Source organism: Podarcis gaigeae (assembly GCF_964106915.1).
Source record: "Podarcis gaigeae genome assembly, chromosome: 1".
Classification (NCBI taxonomy): domain Eukaryota; kingdom Metazoa; phylum Chordata; class Lepidosauria; order Squamata; family Lacertidae; genus Podarcis; species Podarcis gaigeae.
This window is the reverse complement of record NC_139678.1, coordinates 83,550,314-83,575,130: the sequence shown is the minus strand read 5'-3', so window position 1 is coordinate 83,575,130 and position 24,817 is coordinate 83,550,314. Positions and strand designations below refer to the sequence as shown.

At 43.7% G+C, this 24,817-nt stretch overlaps 2 protein-coding genes across 4 annotated transcripts in view; both read right to left on the bottom strand.

Annotated features, from left to right (window-relative positions):
- The window catches only part of KDM2A (lysine demethylase 2A), a 54,913-nt gene extending 48,202 nt beyond the window's left edge, over nt 1-6,711 (bottom strand). Inside the window, exons 1-3 of one of the 3 annotated variants that reach the window (XM_083701038.1) lie at nt 6,626-6,711; nt 5,733-5,760; nt 3,871-3,975 (exon numbers count right to left, since the gene is read on the bottom strand). In XM_083701038.1, coding sequence (XP_083557164.1) covers nt 3,871-3,912 — 42 coding nt within the window. In that variant the 5' untranslated portion in view covers nt 3,913-3,975; nt 5,733-5,760; nt 6,626-6,711. Of the gene's footprint in view, nt 1-3,870; nt 3,976-5,732; nt 5,761-6,579 lie in introns of all 3 variants that reach the window. The other 2 variants (XM_083701037.1, XM_083701036.1) reach the window with 2 other exon arrangements.
- Nucleotides 6,712-16,022: 9,311 nt separating this feature from the next.
- Nucleotides 16,023-24,374, bottom strand: RHOD (ras homolog family member D). Its single transcript, XM_083702167.1, has 5 exons — nt 24,015-24,374; nt 21,420-21,507; nt 18,126-18,235; nt 17,369-17,503; nt 16,023-16,449 (listed from the first exon to the last, which is right to left on the bottom strand). Exons 1-5 carry the CDS (start codon nt 24,159-24,161, stop codon nt 16,282-16,284), a joined length of 648 nt encoding a protein of 215 aa, XP_083558293.1. The 5' UTR covers nt 24,162-24,374; the 3' UTR covers nt 16,023-16,281.
- Nucleotides 24,375-24,817: the final 443 nt, after the last annotated feature.

Sequence of the window (24,817 nt, the reverse complement as noted above, 5' to 3'; positions counted from 1 at the left end):
TGAAGAGCTAGGCACAACATTATTGTATGTAGCTAACTAGGTACATACATTTCTATTTGAAAGCAGGTAAGTATTAAAAATGAGAGTCCAAGTTTGCAGAAACTCAAAATTTATCTACATATTTGAAACCATCAGATTGCTACAGTTACAAAGGCCTCAACAAATGAACCTCAACTTTACAATAGTTCAACTATGTCCATTACAACAATTTTATTTCTGCTGGCTAACCACTTAACAATATTCCTAATCACACACAAAAGGATAGCTCCACTTGGTATTTGTGGAAGACAGTTTTTAGTTTCAGGCACAACTGAATGCTGAAATAAACCCTTCTTGAAAGTTATATGGAAAACTCGTCAACAAATATAAAATTTTATCCCATCAATCGTCTACAGATACAAATATTTTGACAGATACGATCAATATATTTTAATTTGCTTTCTCTAACCTATCTTGAAGGTTCAGGGCAACTTAATTTCCTTTTTCTTATTTTACCACAATACTTTCTTGAATGGTTTTCAAATGCAATCCTATGAAATCTTGTAGTTCCTAGATACATGCTAAGGATTCTTACTAAAGGACAACTAGATTATCAAAGGACAACACTCACCAAAAGAAAAGCTTGCTCAGTACTATCAATGTACTTCTTTAATGCCATGGTGCAGGTTTATGCAGCAATGTCGAATTCATTCAATAGTACAATTGGTGTGGTTTGACCACTAGGGCTAACAGGAGAAACCAGTATATCAAGTGAACTAAGCTGAGCACACTAAACATATTCAGAGCGCACTAAACATATTCAGGAGTCCTTTGCCATGCATATGCTTTGTGGCATTGCTACAGGGCACCTCAGCAGACAAACAAATATAAAAAGGATTCTCTGAAGTTAGAATGTTTCAAAACTGCTGTACAGCCATCCCGTCCACTCTTTTTTAAATAAGGAAATGTTTGCTACCAGATCTTATTCTCATTTCTTCTTTCCTAATATGAACTCACCTCCCATAACTTGTACAATTAACACTTCCATCTCTTAATTCCACTCCTCCAGCCTATACAAACCCAGCTTTACAAACCCATAAAGACTGAGCACATATAGTTTCCCACCACCACACACATATCATAATCACAAATATGGGTGTTGAAGGTAATATAATTTGCCTATACACAAACAATGAAAGATGCCAAGAAACAAAATGCCCGATTACATTTGTAAGCTTAAACAACCAAGACAGACTTAAATACGTTACACATCAGTAAACTGAGAGTGTCTTTGAATATCTCTCAGAAGTAATTAGGTCAAATTCCAGTTCTGTAATTTCAATAATAACTATGCTGTGTCGGTTTCAGCCAAGCACCAAGTACTTCCAATTCAATTATTCTCCATTTACACTTTTTCCTTCCTATTTATACTGCAGGGGACGGTCATCCCATGTTCTTGAAGTAACAGATTATGTAGAGTTGGTATGGTGCAACCCTGCATAGAGTGCATTACAATAACCAATAACCAAGATTACCAATGCATGCATGGACCAATGTGAACCTATAACCCCTAACAGGGACATCCTTATCTAGCCTACCAAAGCTGGTAGAATGTACTCTTAGCCAATGAGGATTCTTGTGACAAAGATGAGTACCTCCAGACTACAAATCTTCAAAGGGAGGGAAACATCCATAACCTTGTCAGGATTCAGTCAAGGTCTACTGGCATCCATTCAGCACACAACTGCATTTAGATATCAGCTCAGAACTTGCCACCAGATTCAGATGTAAGAGAGAGAGTCAATTGTCATGAGCCTTACACAGCTCAAGACTGCAATACTGGCAATCCTCATTTTGCACGGGGGTTACATTCCAGACCCTTGCATACACCGGAACACGTGCAAATCTGTTCCACCCTGCCCCTTTTTGTGTCATCTTTGACATTTGGGGGCTACCTCCAGGTTCTGTGTACAATCACGCATCATTTGGACATGCCTAAATCAGTCGTTGAGTGTATCTTAAGGACCACCTTTCCCCATACAAATTGATCTGGACTCTGCATTTGTCATCAGAGGCCCTTCTCTATGCCCCTCTCCATGAGTGGTTTGGAGGATAGGATGACAACACAAGAACTGACCTTTTCTGTGGTGGCTCCCCATCTGTGGAATGCTCTCCCCAGAATGGCTCACCAGGCATTATTACTGTTATTATTATTTTATTATTATGCTGCCTATAACTATGCTTTGTTTTATGTTTTCAATCTTATGCTCCATAAAATAGGTTTGTAATGTTGTACACTGCCCTGGGACATTTTGATAAAGGGTAGTATATAAATTTAATAATTGATGATGATAATAATAATAATAATAATAATAATAATAATAATACTGAAGACATTGTGCTCTAAATCCCAATGGCTTTACTTAGATGTTAAATAGCATTGAGGACAAAGTACTGCACAGTGGTATCCAAGAGAATAACTGCTAGGGGGCAGACACAGTCACCCAGTACTACTCTGCAATCAAGCTGGGCAGATATGCAGAACAACACCTCCAACGCCCAAACCATAGAGCTGATCCAGAAGGATACTAAGCTTAATATCAAAAGCTGCTGAGATCAAGAAAGATTAACTGGGTTGCAACCCTCCTTTCCCTCACCTTATAAAGGTCACCCATCAGTGCAATTAAAGCCAACTCAGTCCCTAAGCTAGGTTGGAACCCACACTGGTAAGGCTAAATATAATATATTTCACATAGAAACACCTGTATTTAAACCACTACTACCCTCTCAAGCAAGCACCTTCCTCTGAAATAGGGTATTTTGCAATTAGGCCCAAGTTGCCACCTACCATTGGATCCAAGGCAAGATTTTTCAGGAAAGACCACACCACTACCACCTTCAAGCAGCCGGGTAGCACCATATCACATAACTACACATTACTCCAGGGGTGGGGGACTGGATCCAGCTGACAGGCCAGATCCTTACCTCCACCCTCACAGTCCAAATTTGACAGGTGGGTGAGGATGTCCACCTGCCAGTAATCCTTCACAATTGCTTCTGGAGCACTGCTGATCAGCTGATCCTCAGTACTTCAAAGCACAACACAGAGCTCTTTGCAAGGGCCTTGTGAAGGGCCCTGCTTTGAACTCCTGCTGATCAGGTGACTGTCTACACTTCAGTAACCAGCCTTGTTTGGATGCACTGCTTCAAACACTTTGTTCATATCATCAGGCTGTCATACCTGAAACTGATCCCACAAAACCCCTCATATGGTATGTTGGACACTAATAGATTCTGCAGTAACAAGCACTGAAGCATTAGGTATACTATGCTCTATAAAACCTACTCTTCTCAGGAAATGAGCTGCAACACAGTATACCATTTGAGAAGCTTCTGACTCATCCTCAAGGTAAGCTCCACAAAATACATTATGGTGAACTAGCCTTAAGGGTACAAACATGAACAATTCACCAGGTCCAAATTGGACAAAATACCCAAATTTCACACCAGATGTAGTCAACTAAAGCACTCTAACACTACCACAACCTGAGCTTCTGGACACAGTGTTAAATTCAAGATAGCACACCTGTGATAATCCAAGACCGCAAAACTGAAAGCACAATGGAGGCCAAACATGTGTGTCCACATTCTTGCTCAGTCACCTCCAGCTTTGCTAACCATCATCACCTCAGTCAGCCTTTGCTGTATTCAACTGTAGGAAACTTTTAGTAGCCTTACTACACTCCTCTTCCTCTGGCTACTAAATCACAAACTTTGAAATTGAGCCTATTAACACTACTGGGCAATTATTTGATTTTTTTTGTTTCTTTTAGTTAGAATGGATCTAAAAAGTTATGGGTAGAAACACTATGAATAAGAGTATATACTGACCAGCCTTTTGCTATAACGGACCCGCTCTTCTTCAGGTTCCATCTCAGACTCTTCTGATGAGAGCGAGAATGAGATATCAGAACTGCTGTCTTCCTCTTCTTCCTCCTAAAGATACCAGAATAAGGAAGTAGAACAGATTAGAAATTCCACTTTAACTCTTTATTGCCTTGGTTTTATCAACAATATGAAATGTCATGAATCAAGAATGGAAAATTAACAATGACTATGAAGTAACAGGATGACTAAATTTTTAGGACCTGATTAAGCCACGGCCATTTTTTAAAACTAGGGTCAATTCAAATAAAACAAAAATCCCAAGTGGTGATATGGATATTCCACAATGGAATCAGTCTCATAGTATCCACACTTTAACATCAAGCAATACTTTCATAGTTTTGTCAAGTACCCAAGTAAATATACATGCTAGGTGGCGACAGAGTATTCTATGTGGTGTCTGCTTTTTAAATGAATTGGAAAGTCAGTTAAAGAACAAACATGCTCAGTTTGGTCAGCAAATACGTATAGGAATTTTCCCAGGAAATGTTTCAAAACAATAGAGATACCATGATTAAACACAATGGAATCAATACAGAGGGCTCAGTTTACTATATTACTGCACCCCACAACCAAGGACCCCTCTCAGCATTTGTTGAAACTGCAGTTTGGCTCTATGCGGAGAAGACAAAAGTACGCAATCCATTGTTCATTTGAATACTGTAAGAGTTACCCACCATTATAGAGGCAGAATTCTGCTACTGATTATGGCATAACCTAGATCTAGTCTGACCAAATGCAGTCAGACACAAACTACAGCAGTTCAACAGCATAATGTTTTAATTGGCTAGTGTAGGCACAATATATGACAGCAAGCCATCATATATGCTGTAGTCCATTCACACCTTTACTACCACTGTATCTCAGTCCGGACATGTGTGTCACAACTATTTTATTGCTCAGTTAAGGAGAAGTTAGTGAATGGAATATTTAAATCTAGAGAAGCCTGTGTAAAGGTACTTTATGCATCAAGCAAATAAAAGAAATGATATGGATCCTGAGCATACCCCAAAATGGTGTATTTAAGTTATGGTGGTACTGTTTTAGTGGTAGACGCATTACAAGACTGGGTCAGCAGTCAATCACCAGAAAACAGTCATTTCAGCACCCGCTTAACATTTGCATGGGCTAAGCAAGTAGTATAAGATACAGACCACAACATAACTCGATTTCAAGCCAATACAAAATTGCCTAAATGGTCTCTGTTTACATTTTCAAGTACAGTAAGCTTGCAACTTACGAGGGGTTACATTCTGGGAATTATGCCTAAAGCCAAAATCATGTACAGTATAGTCAAAACACACTGAGTTCAATGACATGTGGGACTGCCAAAGTCAATTTCCTGGAACCCGGCCCCCTTTTAATTTTTATTTAATATTTTTGCCACACGCATAAAGCTGAATGTGCACAAGTTAAATGCGCGTAAGTTGCGGGCTTCCTGTATACAGTAGCAGGAGGGTTTTGGGTGGGGTAAGTGAAACTCAGAAGCTCCTACTTGCCACCTCCTATTCCAAATCAGCCTTGTATGTGCCTCTCTCTTTCCAAACAGCCTCAAAAGTCCCAAACTCAGTAAAACGCAGAGGATCGGCACCCCACATGCCAGTTCAACTCCATTCCAGCAGAAGAGAGACACAAATCAGAGCAAGCAGAAACTTTGTCTGCATTTTAAGCACTAGAATATCACTCATTGTTTGTAGTGACATAAACGCAATGAGGCACCCTGGTTCGCACAGGGCAAGAGGGAAAGAACGAGATACTGTATAGGACTGTTTGCAAAACAAAATAATAGAAATATCGCTATATCTTACCAGGTCTCTGGTTTTCCTTTGCCCCTTCCTAGGGCAGGAGAAAAGAGAAGCCGGAAAGTCAATTAATTCCCAAGTGCATTACTCTTCGACCCTGAAGGCTGGAGAACGTTAGCATCCAAAATGGGCTATAAGCCCCTCAGAAAGAAGGGACCCCGATCCCACTGTTGGGGGAAAGGGGGCGTCATCAGGTAGGCTCTGGAGGGCGCTCAGTTCCTCAGCTCCTCTCAGCGAGGCCAGCCTTGGGCGGGAGGGGGTTGCCCTGAGAACTACAGTCTCTCTTCACCCTACCCTCCAAGTTGGGAACCCAGAGCCATAACTCCTCAGGAGGGAAAGCAACTCTCTCTCCAGCTCCTGCCCTTACAGAAAGTCTCCCCCACCTCCATCCAGTCATGAAACAAATCAGCTCTCAGTCGCTGTTCTTGGGCTGCAAGTCCTGGACCCCTGTGCCCCAAATCCAGACCAGTCTCACCTACATGTCCAGCCTTCCCAGTCCCACAACTTGCCTTTCTAGGGCATCCACACACCCCTCAGCTCAGCCCACTCGGCTCACCTCAGATGCCCCCACCCAGCCCAGCCCAGCCCCCCGCTCCACCCGGGCTCAGTAACGCCGGCCCCACGCGAAGCTCCTCGCGCATTCCCCGAACTCGAACCCGAGCCCAAGCCCTAACACCCCCCTGGGACGCGACCGCAGCCTCTCAAGGCGCTGGGCCACCAAGCACCGCCGCGCCGCCTCTTGGGGCCAAGGAGCTGCGACCCAGCACCGCGCAGCTGGGCCCCCCAACCCACCGGCGCCCGTCCGACACCGCCACCCGATCCCTCCCCACAACCCCCAGACTCTTCCCCTCACATAGAAGCAGCCGCCGCCATTTTGAACCCGTCAGACTCTCACATACACACATACAAGGCCGCCATACTGCGCCTGCGCGGCATATCCTTCTCTCGCTGACCCCCCTCCCTAAGGGCAGGCGCCTACCATGCGCAGGCGTAATTTTCCCCACCCAGAAACAAGAGCAGTCTAACTGCGCAAGCGCGAGAGCGCAGACTACCTCTTTTTGGCCTAGAGTCAGGCAGCGGAGACGCATGCGCCTTTGTGTGGGTTTTTTTTTTTTGGGGGGGTCACCCTTCTGGCTTGATCCGAGTCTTACGTAAAACTGTAGTTTTCTGTTGCTTTGCCTATTGGAAATACTAATACGGTTTCTGGCGCGTGCGCAGTAACGGCAGCTGTCTGCCCGGCGTTAGCGACTGTAGGCAGCGGTCCCTCTTCATGTGCTGAGAGTCAGACTGGATTAGGGCTATTGATCTCAATGGAACTAATCCAGAGTAAGAAGTTTAAGGGCCGGATTTCTTCAAAGTGTGTAGATAAAGAGGCCTCCACACTCTGTTTTGTTTTAAAGGGGACACAGGGAGTTCCCAGTTCTAGGCCCATTTAGCGATACGAGGCTTTTGGGGGGTCATGCCCTGCTCAGAGTGGCTCTGCAGGTAACGGCGGGCATCAAACATCCCGAGGCTTTGTCTTTGTGTCGGCTGCAGAGAGAACAAATAGCAGATCGGCTGCAAAAATAGTTGCTTTATCTTTTATTTTTTTTCAGGGGGTGGAATGTCCTCTTATCTTTTCTGGAAACGGCATCCCCACCCACCAAGCCCACAATTGCCAGAGGCTATGTTTATGCCTCTGTTTCGGACAAGGGAGTGAGTGACTTAAAAGTAAATAAATAATTGGGTATCTGGTTTGGAGACCTGTCCGGTTTACTGAGGCTGAAGTTTTTAAACGAATCTCGCAGCAGTTCAGTTGGGCTGACCACGTGTAGGGATGTTTAGGATAGGATAGTAAAAAAAACCTTCCCCGCCTTCCTCCGAGCTCACTCTGTTGCATCTAACATAGCCTGCCGTGAGAATATTCTTTTTCGGCGTCACGCCGCGGTGGTAAACAGTAAAGTGGTGCAGAAAAGGGATACAGTATTCTTATTTTCCAGAAACCGCGCGGAAAGCCCCTAAAAAAACTGAATCAAAGGGCCATGCACACTGTCAACTAAATATCAGAAACCAAATGCATCCTGGCGGCTAGCTGTTGTCAGTATATAATTACTTCAGCGTCAGTTAATGTTGAGATAAATTTCCTCAAAGGTGTGGCGTTAACCTAATCTTTTGGAGGGTTTTCCCCCCCGGCAGAAGTCAGGGGAGGGGCTGTTCAGTTTGGATTAAATCAGGCTTTTGTTAGTTTGATTAGATTACGTTTACGAAACGTAAAATATGTTGAAAAGCACAGGGGCGTGGATCTAAATTTTGAAGAAGACTGAGTATACATTAGTTTATACAATAAATAGAGTTCGGTAAAACAGCAAGTTAAAAAGGTAAAGGTAAAGGTACCCCTGCCCGTACGGGCCAGTCTTGACAGACTCTGGGGTTGTGCGCCCATCTCACTCAAGAGGCCAGGGGCCAGCGCTGTCCGGAGACACTTCCGGGTCACGTGGCCAGCGTGACATCGCTGCTCTGGCGAGCCAGCACACGGAAACGCCGTTTACCTTCCCGCTGGTAAGCGGTCCCTATTTATCTACTTGCACCCGGAGGTGCTTTCGAACTGCTAGGTTGGCAGGCGCTGGGACCGAGCAGCGGGAGCGCACCCCGCCGCAGGGATTCGAACCGCCGACCTTTCGATTGGCAAGTCCTAGGCGCTGAGGCTTTAACCCACAGCGCCACCTGCGTCCCAAAAACAGCAAGTTATGACGACCTATTTTGTACGGAGCAAACCTCATCCTAATGTGCATCTAAGTAGAAGCACGTCCGGGTGGAACTTGCTCTGGAGTAAAAGATTTTTTTTAAAAAAACAAAAGTTTTAGACATGTGCAGATCGCACCCTACTTAAACTATGATACGCTCTATTGTTTAGTATCCCGATTTTGATCGCAATCCGTAGACTTTTGTGAAAAACATGACGGCTCGGGGTTTCAGTGTGGTTGAAATGCATGAATTGACAGACGATCCCTGCGGTAATATAGAATTAACACCTCCCTCCCAACAGCAACAGAAGAAACTTTCTGTCGAAATCAACCAATGCGTTTAGGACTGTGATATAATCAATCAAATCTCATGCCCACTTAGAAAACGAGGGTCCTCGTTTGTTGAAACATTTAGGTTGATCATATATCAGAATTTAGTTTAGGTTGATCATATATCAGAATTGTTTAAAATTAACCTGGAATGTATGTCTAACGACATTTGGTTGTCTGTGCAATTCACAAATAAAGAAATTAAAGGGGCAGATCTTAACAGTGCCCTTATCTCTTTAGTATCTTGGGTTCAGTGAAACTTGTAAAAAACTGGAGATAGAGAAGAGGTTAACTTTTTTTAAAAAAAATTATACTGCAATCAATGTACTAATTTTTAAGATTCCCTTAAACAGTTTTTGGTCATTTTTGTTTTCAGATTCTACATTTCTTTGCCACTGCTTGACTTTCAAAGGCGAATTCAGCTCTTAGGTGTGGCTACAGCCAAATGAGCTTTAAATGCATCAAAGGAGGCACTCCTTGGTTCTCCAGTCTGACAGGTTATGTAAAAACCTGATCCATCTTTCTGTTTCCTATTTTGTCTCCAATACCTATGCATTTTTTTAAAGCCCATCTGGCAGTGTTTTAGATCGATGTTGCTTCAACTTAAGATATTGCATCTATAGTGCTTAGGTTTTTCTCTTCTAAAAAAGAGTAAATAATGCTGGGTTTTAAGACTGCCTGTCTTGTACACTGGGCCATCCAGCTCAATGACTCTCCAGGGTTTCAAACAGAGATCTCTTCTAGCCCCACCTGGAGATGCAGGTGAGTGAAATGGGGACCTTCTACACAGAATCTCAGCCACCGATCTCTGGACTTTCCCAAGCTGTAGTGCTGTTTCATTTAATAATTCTCTGCCTTATTCCACAGGAATGTGGGGATGACTAGGTCAGTTTACCCAGAAACAAAGGACATTCTGCACATGCTCAGATATAATGTTATGGGTCTCCAGGGGACAAGGATCCCCTAAAATTCCTAGGTGCCAGGTCCTCCCCATAATTTATGGCATTAAGTAAATGTGGGGTTTGATCAATGGATTTAGCAGGGCCTAAAATATTAACATAAATCAAGCCAGCTTCCTCAGGAGATTGGCTGAGAGAGGTGCTATCAGAGAACAAAGACAGGTGATGGCGGGGTCATTACCCTGACAAAGGGTGAGCTATTCAGCGTCAGACAAAGTGGAGTGGAGTTTGTCCTCCAGCTATGTGTTAGCAAGTACTGTAAAGGACAATAGCAGTTGTGTTTGGAGCGAAACTTTTTTAGGAAGAGGAAGAGAGGGCCAGAAATTCCATGAAGCACTGGCTGAAAACAGGAGTGGACTTTGGTGATCATTTGTAATATGGTGATAGAGAACTTCTCTGTTATGGATCTTCTCAGTTTTGTACTCCCTCAGCTCAGCGCCCTGTGCAGGGGAACTGCGTGCACAGCAGTGCCCTCGGTCTGGTGCTGCTGGGAGAGGCTGCACCCAGAGTCTGGGGAGCATGGCTGGCTTCTGCTCTGGAACCAAGCTTGCGTAAAGTATGAAGGGAGCGACAAGAGACATCCTTGGAGTATATTGTTCTGCACTCCCTTTATAAAACTCAGGTGTACATATTTGTGAATAAACCATATTTCTTAAAGACACAACAGACTCCGCCTTGCCTTGCTCCAAAGCAACAAAAACCCTGCTGAAGCCAAGACCCTGGGAAACTTGCTCCTGCTTAGCAAAGATTGGGGTGGCCTGTAGCAATGCCAATCCAATTAACATCACTGTTCCTACCTATTCCCAGCACTAGTACTGTATTATGTTTCCGTGCACAATGCAAAGTGCTGGTGCTGACCTTTAATGCCCTAAACGGCCTCACCTGCATCATTCAACCCGGACACTGAGGTCCAGCTTCGAGAGCCTTCTGGCAGTTCCCTCACTGCAAAGTTACAGGGAACCAGGCAGAGGGCCTTCTCGGTGGTGGCGCTTGCCTTGTGGAGCACCCTCCCATCAGATATAAAGGAAATAAGCAGCTATCTGACTTTTAGAAGATATCTGAAGGCAGTCCTGTTTAGGGAAGTTTTTAATGTTTGATGTTTTATTGTGTTTTTAATATTCAGTTGGGAGCCACAGGGTATAAATAATAAATCATTATTATTATTATCATTTTTATTATTACTAGTATTACTCTTTGTATGTGTGTGTATAAAATGTGCCTATGTATTTGTGCATGTGAATGCAGGGGAGCCGCATCTCGCAGTCCCATCAATGTGCATGGCTTGGAATGTAGTAATGTGGCATAGGGCTTCCTCTGTGGTGGCTTCCTGCTTGTGGAATTCGTTCCCCATGAAGATAAAGCTGTTTCCCTCACTGATGCCTTTTTTTTACCTTGAAACACATCTTCAGGCAACTCTCCATTTACATGTGCTCTATTTGTGCACAACAACACACACATGTCCAGTGCCGGGAACCTGGAAGTGAATCCCAGAAATGGAGGGTTATATCTCCTTTTGCATGAATGGAAGCACTTTCCATGTGGTTTGTGTATGGTTCTATTCTCTCTGTCAATTAGAAATGATTGCAGCCTAACAAAATATATACTTAAGATAGCAGTTCCAGGCATGCAGGTCCGTCTTAAGCATATCTGGCACTGTAGTGCAAAGCTCCCTCCGGTGCCGCCCCCCCCCCCCGTTTCCCAGGTTTTTTTTAGGAAGGATGACGCTGCCGGTGGGGCTGGAGGAGGCAGCAGCTGGAGGGCGGCTCCTCTGTCGGGGAACAGGTGGAGGCTGGATGTGGTGCGTCCTAGCTCAACTGGCTGCTTTGTGCCATGGTGGCCACGGCAGACGGAGGCCTCCAGAACTTGGCACCCTGGCGCCCTGCACCACTAGCCTATATGGGTAAGACGCCCCTGCAGGCACGCTTTTTTAATCCATGGGACTAATTGATGACTCCTGTGCTGTTTGGACAGGATGGGGCTTGGATGCACTGTTTTGTGATGACTGCAGTCCTACCTAGGTGGGCAGGGCCCAGAAGGTGGTTTTGGGGGACACCTGTTTGGCATGGGGTGCTATCAATAAAATGCAGGAGACACTCAGGCCTATCTCTCTTTTCTATGTCATTCTAGAGATGCTGTGGAAACCAATGTCTGAGCATGGTGAGGTGCTGTTGGTCAACAGGGAAATCAGTGCAAGGTTACACGTGCAGCAGATGGAGTTGCAAAGTATTCACACTGAATGACATTTGCAGTTTGAATGTGCCCCTGTATTGTATACTCCCGGACTGTTGGGCGTGGGCTGTGGCCAGCACTACTTTTGCCCTGTTTAAGTGAGTGTGCCAACTGTGCTCTTTCCTGCAAAAAAGCAGGCTTCACCACTGTGACTTATAGAGCCACAGAATCACAGAATTCCAGAGTTGAGAGGGACCCCGAGAGTCATCTAGTCCAACCCCCTGCAATGCAGGAATTCTGCCCACAACTGCCCACCAACCTTCTGGTTTACAGCCAGACACACTGCCTCATTGAACCTCATGTCGTGATCATATTCAGATTAGATTAATGCAATGTGATTTAGGTGGGGGTGCCCCTGAAAAGTGTTTGAAACTTCAGCTGGTGCAAAATGATGCAGCCAGTGTTGCCTGGGGTTTGCTTTTGGGAACATATTAATCTGTTTTTGTTGAACCTGCACTGGGTTCCAGTAGTAGATTTGTATCCATAAAGTCCTAAGTGGTTTGGATCCAGGATATATATTAAAGATGGCGGAGCTCTGTCCTTTTCTGCATCTGCATCCCAACCCATTAGCTTCAGAAGCATAGCAAACAGAGAAAAGAGTTAAATACTTTTATTTAATTTAAAAATCAGGGATAGAAGTTAATTTAAAATGCACCTTATATGACATGCCCTTCTTCCAAGGAGCTCAGAATGTCCTGCTTGTGTGCTATCCCGTTTTATTTTCAGATAAATCCTATGAAATAGCCTCATTTGATTTGTCCTATGTCATCCAAAGAGCGTTGTGCCTAACTGAAGATTTGAACTGAGATCTTTTCCATTTCATTGATGTCTATAGCCTCCAACTCAGGGGTATTCCATCCTCTCTCCCCTGGGTTTGTGTGTGTGTGTGTGGCTATAGGTGGTTATTGTGATGAGTTTGTCTTATGACTGGAGGCTTTGCATGCCTGCCTCATCACATGATTTCAGCTGCCATGCAATGAGCTTTGACTTATTTCCCCCTCAAGGTCATATTGTTGGAATGTGCTGTCCAGTACAGTAGCTGTTTCCAAAGTTCTAGCCCTAGATGCTATGGATTTTTCTGTTAAATTTATATTCAACTCTTATCCCACCCCAATCCAGTGCGTACCATTGAACAAATGTTGGGCTGAAAGCATATAAACATCCTTCTCCATTCTTCAATCATTCTGGAGCCCAGAATGTTCTCCAAAGTAGTGACTCTTGGAATGGCATACAAAAGATGAACAGGTTAAATCTGTAATGATACACTGGGCAAAGGATTTGGAGCACAACATTCAGACTGGGAATGGTTATGGAAAACGGATTTGAAATTCATGGCATGCTCTACGCTAAAAGAAAATTACATGAAAATGATGTACCAGTGGTATTTGACTCCTAGTAAGCTAGCAAAAATGTATAGAACAAGTACAAATACCTGCTGGAAATGTAAAGAAAAAGAAGTTACCTTTTATCATCTGCAGTGGTCATGCAAAGTTATAAAGACTTTCTGGGAAATGATATATAATGAACTGAAAAAAAAATGTTTAAAATAACTTTTGTAAAATAACCAGAAGACTTTTTATTAGGAATGGTAGGTACCGTCATCCCAAAGGAACAGAAATGACACAGATGCTATTAGCCCAGAGATGGAATAAGACAAAGCCCCTACCAGGGAGGAATGGCAAATCAAGCTGAAATGGCAAAACTGATCGGAAAGTTCAGGGACGAATAATAATAATAATAATAATAATAATAATAATAATAATAAATACCACGCCCTTCCCAGTTCCAAAACTGGGCTCAGGGCGGCTAACAACAAATTTAAAACACTTAATTGTAAAAGTAGCATAAAATACAGTATAAAAACATTAATAACAATAAAATTCAAAATTCAGAAATCAATTTAGGGGAAATAAGTATTAGATAATCCCCAGGCAAAAACAAAGTAGTGTACAAAAACAAAGTAGTGACTTTAAAAAACAGTAACCCAGAACAGACACACTTTTTGGTCAATATCTAGTGAAACCTTATAAGTAGCAGAGAAAACCTGTTCTTTGGGTGACTTGGAATACTATCACTCATTGTGGCCAGGTGCTTGTAGTTGTTGCCAGCTACTCTGTCTGAGGATTATAGATCCCTAAATTGACTAAAGGCAAAATCAGGTCCCAGAAAGGATGAAAAAAAATGTGTGAAATTAACAACCTCTACTGCAGCTTCTCAGGAAACATAATTTTCTGGAAAGGACAGTGCTGACAATCAACAACATGGAAGACATAAGCACTTGGGTGGATATAGTGGACAACAAATTTAGAAGGTGGGAGCCAGTGTGGTGCAGTGGTTAAGAGCGGTAGATTCGTAATCTGTGGAATCGGGTTCACATCTCCGCTCCTCCACATGCAGCTGTTGGGTGACCTTGGGCCAGTCAAACTTCTTTGAAGTCTCTCAGCCCCGCTTACCTCACAGAGTGTTTGTTGTCGGGGAGGAAGGGAAAGGAGAACGTTAGCCGCTTTGAGACTCCTTCGGGTAGTGATAAAGCGGGATATCAAATCCAAACTCTTCTTCTTCTTTTAAGGTTTGGTGTAAACCTGTCCAAAAGAAGCTGGCTGCAGCCTGTTTGCTACCTGTGGCATGCCAGGCACTTGACAACTCCTCCATTTGCAATCTTAGGCAGACAGCAAAAACAGGAGGCTTATTGAGTGGCTGGTAGGCTGCATTTGGCTGGTGGGGTTTACATATTTTAGGCCTGGTATAAACACAAATGGAACATGTGGAGGGAGGTCTTTACCTGATTCTCATGACATTTAGATCCAGAAGCTAAGACCATCTACTAATCTTCTCCACTTAAGCCAGCTGCTAAAAGCAAGCAGATATCGAGTCACTAGATCTTGGAGGCTTGATTTTAAGCTGGTACATTCTGGTGCCCCTAAGGTTTGGGGGGCCCTGGGCAAGAAAGTCATTTGGGGCCCCTTAAAGGAATGAAAGCAAGTCAGGCATAAAATTTCACTTGATTCTTTACATGAAACTGCAATAGAAATACAATTGTATCGTAATACATTCGTTGTGGTCAATTTTTAATACAGCTGGAGTAGAGAATATTATGAGTTTGTGGATGCTAGACATCTCTAATTTGCTGGGTCTAGTAGCTGTTAGAATTTAATTAAAGCTAGGGTGTTAAAACTAGATGCCAGACACGTATGAAGTTGTGTACGAGATACTTCTAATTCCCCTAGAATTAGCAAGTGTCCAAAGCTAATTAAGCCAGGCTATTCTCCTGTGTTGAGGTGATAGCATGGTGGATGAGCCATTAGTATGACAAAGGATCAAAAGGTGCTTGGTGTGAGATGGCAAATGAGTGGGACCTTTCCCCCAACAGATAAAGCCAGAACTTGGGAATAGCAGTGTTGGGAGTTATGTGACCAGGAGAAGTGAAGTAGCAGGCAGGGCATGATGTCTGATGTCTGCACCTATGGGAGAAGCAAGACCCTCTTGGAGTGAGCCTGGCCTTGGCTGGGGAGGGCGGGGTATAAATAAATTATTATTATTATTATTATTATTATTATTATTATTATTATTATTATTTATTAATGCTGTGAACCCCTCCATCGTAGGCTCAGTTTGTATATATGTATAAATATACTATATATTATAAAGACAAAACAGTCTCTTATGTGCCTCGTTCCCAAAATGAAACATGGATCCTGGACAAAGCACCTGGAACCCCTGGAATTTTGCACAGCTCAGAGATTGGGGTGGTGTGCAACACTGGTGTCAGAAGTCAGGATTCGTGTTTTCTGGAAGAGGGCCCTTGAGTGAGGTATGCCTGAATCAAAATGGAGGGAGACTGTGTGCATGAATGCATTATCTAACACTACATTGTAAATACACAGATACAAGTCATAAACAAAAAGAAACAAATTGTTATGTCGAGGAAACCCTAAAAATCTAAAAAAATATAAAAGCTTATTATATAATATCATGGTAGTAGGAACATATGGTGGTTGGGTGATAGTCAGATCACTGATAAATAATGGTATAATGATTGATCATTTAAAAGTAAATTCTCTAGTACCCTGTTTAATGAAATGAACTGATTTGAGCCTCCTTGGAAGCAAAGTCCTCAATCAATTCACTGTAATTCCAGCTTCTCCCAAGTTTATGTTCAACGGAAATCTGTGCTAATCCTGCTGAGAATGACTGACCATAAAGGAGACAAGCAGGGTTTTGTACAAGACTTGGGGGCTCCCTAAAGTGTGGGGTGCTGGGCAGTTGCCAAATACCCCACCAAGCCTCCACTGTTGGTTCCATCTACTCTGGCTATCAGGAAAGCAGGCAAGTCCTTTTGGGTTTGCGCCTGCGTTTCTTCTTCTTCATGGTACTCAAGGCTGCTCTGGAAGCCTCTGTGAATATGTTGATGATGTTCTCATGGAAACGAGCTGAGCACTCAAGGTAGGCAACGGCATGGAGATTCCGGGCCAAAGTCTCTCCCTATAAAGGTGTGTGTGGAGGGGGAAAGAGGAGAAGAAGAGAATGTAATAATTAATAATAATAATAATAATAATAATAATAATAATAATAATAATAATAATATATTTATACCCTGCTCATCTGGCTGGTTTTCCCCAGCCACTCTGGGTGGCTCCCAACAGAATATTATTATTATTATTATTATTATTATTATTATTATTATTATTGCAATAAAACATCAAACATTAAAAGCTTCCCTAAATAGGTCTGCCTTCAGATGTCTTCTAAAAGTAAGATAGTTGCTTATTTCCTTGACATCTGCAGATTCCTTCTCGCAGTGAAGGAACTGCCAGAAGGCCCTCAGAGCTGGACCTCTGGGCTGAACGATGGGGGTGGAGACGCTCCTTCAGGTATACTGGGCTGAGGCCATTTAGGGCTTTAAAGGTCAGCACCAACACTTCAAATTGTACTCAGAAACGTCATAGATCTTGTTAGGGAAAGGGAGGAGAGCGAAGACCCTACCAAAAGGAAAATAAGGGGTGGTCCATGACATTTTACTTCCTGAAACAGAAAATCCACACTGAATCCCAGAGTAAGAAATTTCCTGTCCTTTTGTGACAAGACAAAAGCTGGTGCCTGGATTTGACCATCTCAGTGGTGGGGCTGCTCCTGCTCAATAAACTTCTATTAGGAAGAAATTCCTTTGCATTGCAAACACATACTTTAACTAATATTTGATTGCAACTCCTCATTACCAGCACCTGGCAAAGATGGGGCTCTGGCAAGAATGACCATGAGGGCAGAAGTAAAAACAACAACATGTCTGCTGTGTCCCAGAGACATGTCTGTGGGATTCATATTGTTTAGTGTGGAAGTCCATCAGTGCTGACTCTTGCCCGTGTGAGGCTGGTGCAGAGGAGCTATCTGCTGATTGTATTACCTTCTGATATGTGATGGGCTCTAGATGGTCCTGATGCAACCTCCTTAGCAGAACCTTGTCCTTTCTTAGGTCTGTCTTGCATCCAACAAGCAGGAGTGGAATCCCTCTGCAGAAATGGTTCACTTCAGGGTACCACTAAAAGGGAACACACACACACACACACACAGAGAGAGAGAGAGAGAGAGAGAGAGAGAGAGAGAGAGAGAGAAAGTAAGTAACATGGTGTGAGGGGCTGGATCCTGATATATAAATGAGCAGAGAAATTAATAGAGGTTTTTCTGAAGAACCACAACTTAAAATGTTTAGTTTGTTCACTATATTAACGAAAATGAATTGTTTCCTTAAATAAAGCACCCACATCTGCTAAATGATGCCTTTCCTATTTACTACTTCCCCTCTTTCAATGCTTTAGGAATGCTGTAGTGACCTTCTCTGGTAATGTTTGTGTGTGTGCATGGGCATACCAATTTGATTACACCACACACACAAAAAAAAATGGTGTGCTTGATCGATGCTAGGGTACAACTGGATGCCATTTTGAATCAAGATGGTGGACTGGAGCTTTTAAGACGACACTGATTTTTTTGGTATCTTAGAATTCCTGAGCAATGTTGGGTGCAAATCTGCAGATTATATCTACATCGATCTGTCATATCGCATTATTCTTATATCACCTAGTCCACAGACTCCAGAGGCAGCTATTCTTAATGAGTTCATAGATAGCCTTGACTTAGTTACTGCATAGCCTTTTTTTTACCTTTGTGAGGATGTTGTTGAAGCTGGCGGGGCTGGTGACATCATAGCACATGATAACTGCATGAGCCCCATTATAGGAGAGGGGGCGGAGCCTGTCGTAATCGTCCTGCCCTAGGTGGAGTGGAGACAAAGTTGTACGCATTGCTTTCACCTCTATAGCGCAATATGCAAATGCTCCTTGCCGAGGACAAATGCTTTTTAATAAATATCTCCCTTTCATGTTGCATTTCACTGTCCAAAATATTAACAACTATGTTGGTGTAATTTTTTTTGGGGGGGGGGGAATGGGTGAAATTGCACTAAATGCTTGGGCCGTGTTCTGAACTGCACATCCTCTATGTCTGGGTTCTGCTTAGAGAAGGAGCCAGGTGGTTAGAAACAGTCCAAGGAAAAATGCCTAAAGCACAACTTGCCCACCGCCCCTTTCTCTAAGGAACATGTGTATGTGCAGTGGGGTGGTGTTGGTGGTATAAAGCCAAGACTGCTTTTGCTAGCAGTGTGAGGTGTTCACTGCTCAGTGCAAAGCATCAATGTCGTGAAACTGAAGGTTACATGCTATAGCATGGTGAGCTAGCATGGCAAAGTGCTAGTGGATCTCTCTGTCAATTTGTATCTTTGAAATGTTTATTTCTAAGACCAGAATAATTGTATTTTATAGTAGATTAGTTCATGATGTACCAGCATCAGTTAACGTAGCTAGCATGTTTATGCTTGTCTTGTGCCATGAGACAATAAACACTTTATACAGTGGTACCTCAGGTATGTAACGCTTTGGGTTACATACACTTCAGGTTACAGACTCCACTAACCCAGAAATAGTGCTTCAGGTTAAGAACTTTGCTTCAGAAATCGTGCTCCGGCGGCGCAGCGGCAGCTAAAGTGGTGCTTTAGGCTAAGAACAGTTTCAGGTTAAGTATAGACCTCTGGAATGAATTAAGTACTTAACCTGAGGTACCACTGTACTGAACTGAGTGAGAAAGGAGTTGTCTTAACCGGGAACTCTGGACATGGGGGTCTACTGGAAAGCAGGAAGACTCTGAATGTTGTGCTGGAAGAATCTGCTGGAGCTGCGCATACTCTGCCGATCACACTAGCCAAAGTGTGGTGTTGTATCAACAACAGATGGTTGGACCCGAGTCTAACAGGTTATGAGCCAACTGGCTTCTACAAGTTCATCAGGCTAGACCTTTTTTAATCAGAGGATTTCAATTCAGCCTTTCTACTGCAAGATTGCATGGTTAGCATGGAGACAGGTTCCTACTGAAAATGAAATTTTAAATGGAATGTTTGAGCCATTAACATCTGATTAATTTATACTTAAGCAAGCCAAAAAATGCCACCACTTGCATTTCCTTAGGGGAATATTGCTGCATTGCATTCTAACTTGTTAATCTTATCATCCTTATCACTTAAAAGTTACCTTCATAATAAGAACATGTGCCTGAGGGCAGGGAGTGGAGTGAGGGAGGCTTTCCCTTTTGTCTTCCCTCAGAAACCTGTCTCAGATAACCTAGTTAAGCACTATCAGGACCCTGCTTGGCCACTCTGGAAATTCAGAAATTTTAAAATATGACTTCTAACAGAACAGATTTCCAGGATTCACAGGAAAGTTCTCTTCCTCTTATTGGAGCTGTGTACGCAATATACTTTTAAAGCACAGCCAAAGCACATTATTTCTTTCAAAAAGTTTCAGCCGCTGTAGTTTACCCCTCACAGAACTACAATTTCCAGCAGCTCCAAACCAACTACAATACCTAGAATTCTTTGCGGGGGTGTGTGTGTGCTTTCAATTAACAGCAGAGGTATTGTGTGTGCAAATTTGGTTGGGCTGCCACCTACTGGAAGGAAACATTTTAGTCACAAACCAGGATCCAGTCATATGCAGTATCGGCACATTCAGGTTGTACAGCTGATTGGGAGCTCTTGCTCAAGAAACCAACTTCCCCAAAAGATTGACATTTTTGCGAGAAGAAAAGTGATCAGAAAATGCACTGGAAAGTGGGGGTGGGTGGGGTGGTGACACCTGCTTTGATGCAATGTCATTTAACCTCCCTACAAAGGAATCAGAACTGGTTGGCATCCATCTACCTCAGGAGACAATTGGAGGGTCGAAGGCTCCTTAAATAGCCAAGGTCATCTAACCTCCCTGCAACAAATCAGGAAAATGCTCAGTAAGGTTTCCAGGAAGTTGTACCATGAAAATATGGACTTTTGGAAGTAAGTAAATAAATTAACCCTCCAAATATTAAGATATGTTTTATTTACATGTTTAAGTTCAATTTTTGTTCTTTCTACTTTACATTAAAAATTAGAGAATTTCTTTTGAAGAAATATTCCACATACTGTATTATTTAACCAGAGTTTTCATCCTTATTTTCCCAATGCAGTTTGGGGCCATGAGGCTATTTCCACCTAAGTGAGTAATATTTACTACCTCTGTGATATTTTGGGGAAGGGGGTTCCACCCAAGCATTTTAACAATCTATTGATACTGCCTCTTTGAACAAAAATCTCTGTCAGGGAGGTTGTAGCATCTGTAACACCCCACTCAAGTTTAATGTTTAGTTTGTTTGTTGTATGTATTGCAATACAAACAACCAAATTGTATTGTTGTATGTTATGTTCACTCTATGTTATGTTCACGTTTAATGTGTATTGGGGGGTGGGGGGTTGTGTTATGTTGTAAATAAAATTCCAATAAAAAATTAAAATATTAAAAAATGGTGTATGTATTGCTTCATACAACCAAAAGGAGTCTCATCAGCAACACAGAAATTGTAGTGTATGATCATTTAAAAGAATGCAAATACACTGAAAGCGGGGATTTTCTGGCTGCTATGACTGGCGCTCCTATTAAAGCCCTGGCCGATCACTGGAACATCCAAATGGCTTAGGCTGTCAACACAAGTGATTTACAGAGCTCGCTTGGCACCTTGGTATACTCCTAAGTCAGGGTCAGGGCTTATGCCCTAAGCCCCGCCCACCCCCACCTCCCGGCTAGCTCATGGTAAGAAATGTACTATTGCAAAAGGGAAAACACATTTTGATATAATTGTATAGTTGAGATAGCGAAATCAATTGTCCTTATGAAAGTGCAACCCTACATTCCAACTGACAGATCTCAGTGGCCACAATGAATATGCAGAAATCTGTGTCACACCTAGCTTTCTTCTGGTTGATGATGCCTCTACGACTCGACAGCACACCCATTCTCAGCATAATATGACCCGATAATATGACACCTTCCAATGTGACTGTCCGTAACCCTCCCCTTTAGCTACCCTGACGCACACACCTGCTGTATCCCAGAGACTGATATTCACTTGCTTGTCGTTGATGTGGAAGGGGGCTGAATATTTCTCAAATACTGTTGGGATGTAAACCTAGAAGAAGAGGAAGGTGAGAAAGAGATGTTTTTGCCTTGTCTGTGAAAAAGGACCATTTTGTATTCTATCTCCATTCCAACATTTTTTCTTCAAGATAATATCGTGCATCCCTTTCCTCAACATTTTGCTCAAATGAGCCTTTGCTCAATGTCAGGAGCAGATGGCCTGGTGGGGCACTGCCACTCACCTGACCTCTGGCCAGTCACATTGTTGCTGCTCACTGGGAGGTGCAGGAGTGAGGTTGGTGCAGTGCAAATGCACTGGGAGGAGCACGAGATTGTCTCTGCTTCTGTGTTTGCACTACACTGGCCTCACTCCTCCCTTTCTACTTCCCAGTAAGCAGCATGAAAAGTTTGTTGTTCAGGTGAGCGCAGCCATCCTACCCCACCATCTGCTACTGATCCATGTAATGTGTTTGCTGCCATGTGGGCTTACCTTTTGAGAACACCAGAGGTGACTGCTCCATTAGGAAGAATGTGGCAGTGACCCATCACCCTCAGTCTGCTCTCAGTCAGTTCCCACCTGCCTCCCAGCTGTGCTTACAAACAGCCATCGGGGTGGACCTGGTTATCAGATTTCTCCTTCTTAGCCTCAGGGTTGCTCAGGCGCAACTCAGCAAAGAGGAGGATGGGGGCAGAACTAGAATCAGTCGGGTCTCTCTGTCCTTGATTCTGGCTCCTGCCTCCCGTTTAACCTCTAGAGAGTGGGCGCCACTGGACAAATTCTTGTTTTGTATAGCAACAGTATTGGCAACTAAATAAATGGGTTTTCTTGTGAAAGGAAGTTTGGTGACACTGACCAGTAGTACTCTTAGTCACAGCTTGAGTTTTCCCTACTGAACTTGTTCCAGAGAAGTACCAAGGGTCCCATTACCCACGACTCCAAGGAGATGGTGAGAGAAGCTTGTTTCCTTGTTTTTGTTGGTAGAATTTACCATGTTAGATCAGGGTTGGGAAAACTCAGGCCTGAGACCAAAGTTGACACCCCCAGCCTTTCTATCTGCCCCTTAGGACTCTTCCCAGGCCATATATAAATGTATAAAACTAATAAATTTAATTAATTAAACACACCCTTTCCCCAGACCCCACCCTGTCACCAGTCCCACTTTCCTTGGGTAATTTTGCCAGACTGGAATGTGTCCTTAAGCCCTGATGATGCCTTTTCCTTGCCTGGGTGGTTGACAGAGAGGGATGGGTGAGTGTAGCCTCCTGCACAAAGTTAGTATTTACATTAATTGCTCCACCCACAATTGCCTCTGGCCCTGCCCATGACATTTCTGTCATGTGGTGTCATGGACTAGTTGGACACAGAGTGGTGGGAGGCTCCAGCTGGGGAACCCCCAAGGGAATTCCCAAAGGACGAAGGCTCAGAGCCAGGGAATTGGTGTTGGGATCATGATTAGTGGTCAGAGGGAGAAGAGGGAACAGACTGGAAGGAGGCGGTGCCAGAAGTTGGAGTGGTAACAGGCTTTAGTGAGCAGGAAGAGGCTGTGGCAGAGAGCAGTCTAGAGGCAGAAGTGGAGGCAGGAGAGGAGGGGGGACAAGAGGCAGAGTGGGGGCAGGCTTCTGAAGAGGCCAGGGGGTCTCCCCCTCCTGTTGTGACAAACTCCCCTCTGCCCCGGACCTCCAGAACCCACAGAGGCATGAAGAGGGTGGAGCAATGAGAGACAAGACAACTAAGCTTCAGAGAGCTTGGGAATGAACCTTGGGAGGAGGAGCCTTAAAGAGTGGTATGAAGGCAGGGACCTTTAGTCCTTGCAACTGCCTCATTGGGGCAAGACCTACTGGGAAGGGTAGCTGTGCTCACTAGGGCTGAGCTATTATTCTTTTAATAAAGGCTTCACTGACATCTTGTGAGTCATTGCTGACCTGACCCTGATACCCACTCATAAATGTGGCCCCTGGAAGGCCCCTGGAAGGTTACCATTGTAAAGGGACGCGGGTGGTGCTGTAGTCTAAACCACTGAGCCTCTTGGGCTTGTGGTTTGAATCCCTGTGACGGGGTGAGCTCCCGTTGCTCTGTCCTGGCTCCTGCCACCCTAGCAGTTCGAAAGCACACCAGTGCAAGCAGATAAATAGGTACCGCTATGGCGGGAAGGTAAATGGTATTTCCATGTGCTTTGGTTTCTGTCACTGTCCCGTTCCGCCAGAAGTGGCTTAGTCATGCTGGCCACATGACCTGGAAAACTGTCTGTGGACCAACGCCGGCTCCCATGACCTGAAAGTGAGATGAGCGCCACAACTCCATAGTCACCTTTGACTGAACCGTCCAGGGGATCTTTACCTTACCTAGAATGGAATGTAACCCTTGAGTTGAAAAAGGTTTTCCCACCACCCTTAGAGGTTCACAGAACGATAACCTCAGGACAGTAAAAACAGCAACAACCCAAACCCACTTTGAAGGTTGGACAGAATGCATGGTCAGTTTGCCTTGGACAGGATATAGTATGGCAAATCACAAGCATATTATTGGTGGTAGCAATCCTGTGGATAGACAGGGCTTACCTTGGGGAAGTCTCCTTTTGCAAAGACCATGAGCAGCGATGTCTTTCCGCAGCCTCCATCTCCTACGACAACGACTTTGATCTCAGGGATTCCTGGAGTCTCCAGGTTGGCACCTAACTGGTCTGGAGTCTCTAAGCCTCTTTGCATCTCTACCAGCCCCCAGGGCTCTACAAAGGGATATCTTTTGCAATGATCCAAGGAAACGGTAGATGAGATAACTTCTTTTCTCCGACAGTTGTATAACAGGGCTCTTCCACGCTGAGATCTGCAGGTTGACTCTTTTCTTTGCTGTAGATTTAAATATCAAGGCTCACAGCACAAGGTCAGTGGGAGAGAGTGGCCAAGGGTGAATGTGGAACAGCAGGTGTGGCTGGAATGTGAAAGGATTGGTTGGCAGAGGGTGGAGATTGTAAACAGGGACACTTTCCCAGAAGCATCCACCCTCAGGGTGATGACGAATAGAATGGAAGATAGGGAAATTCACATATCGGCAAAGTGCTTTTCAAACAGTTCACAAAGCAAGGAAGATGGGGGCATCACCCATGTATCGATTAAACACTGTTAAATCCTGTTCATGCCCATATCTTACATACATTCAGGACTACACATGTGCACAGGTGTAGCACACAATGGTATACTCAACAAAATCCACAGAGGAACAGAAGTGATCTAGATAAAAGCACACACTTTGTGTAGTTGTGCACCATCACATTTGATCCTTGTTCTGATGCCAGTGTAAAAATGTATGCATACTCCGTTATGGATGCACAAACACAGCAAACAGTGCATGTGCAAATTTATAT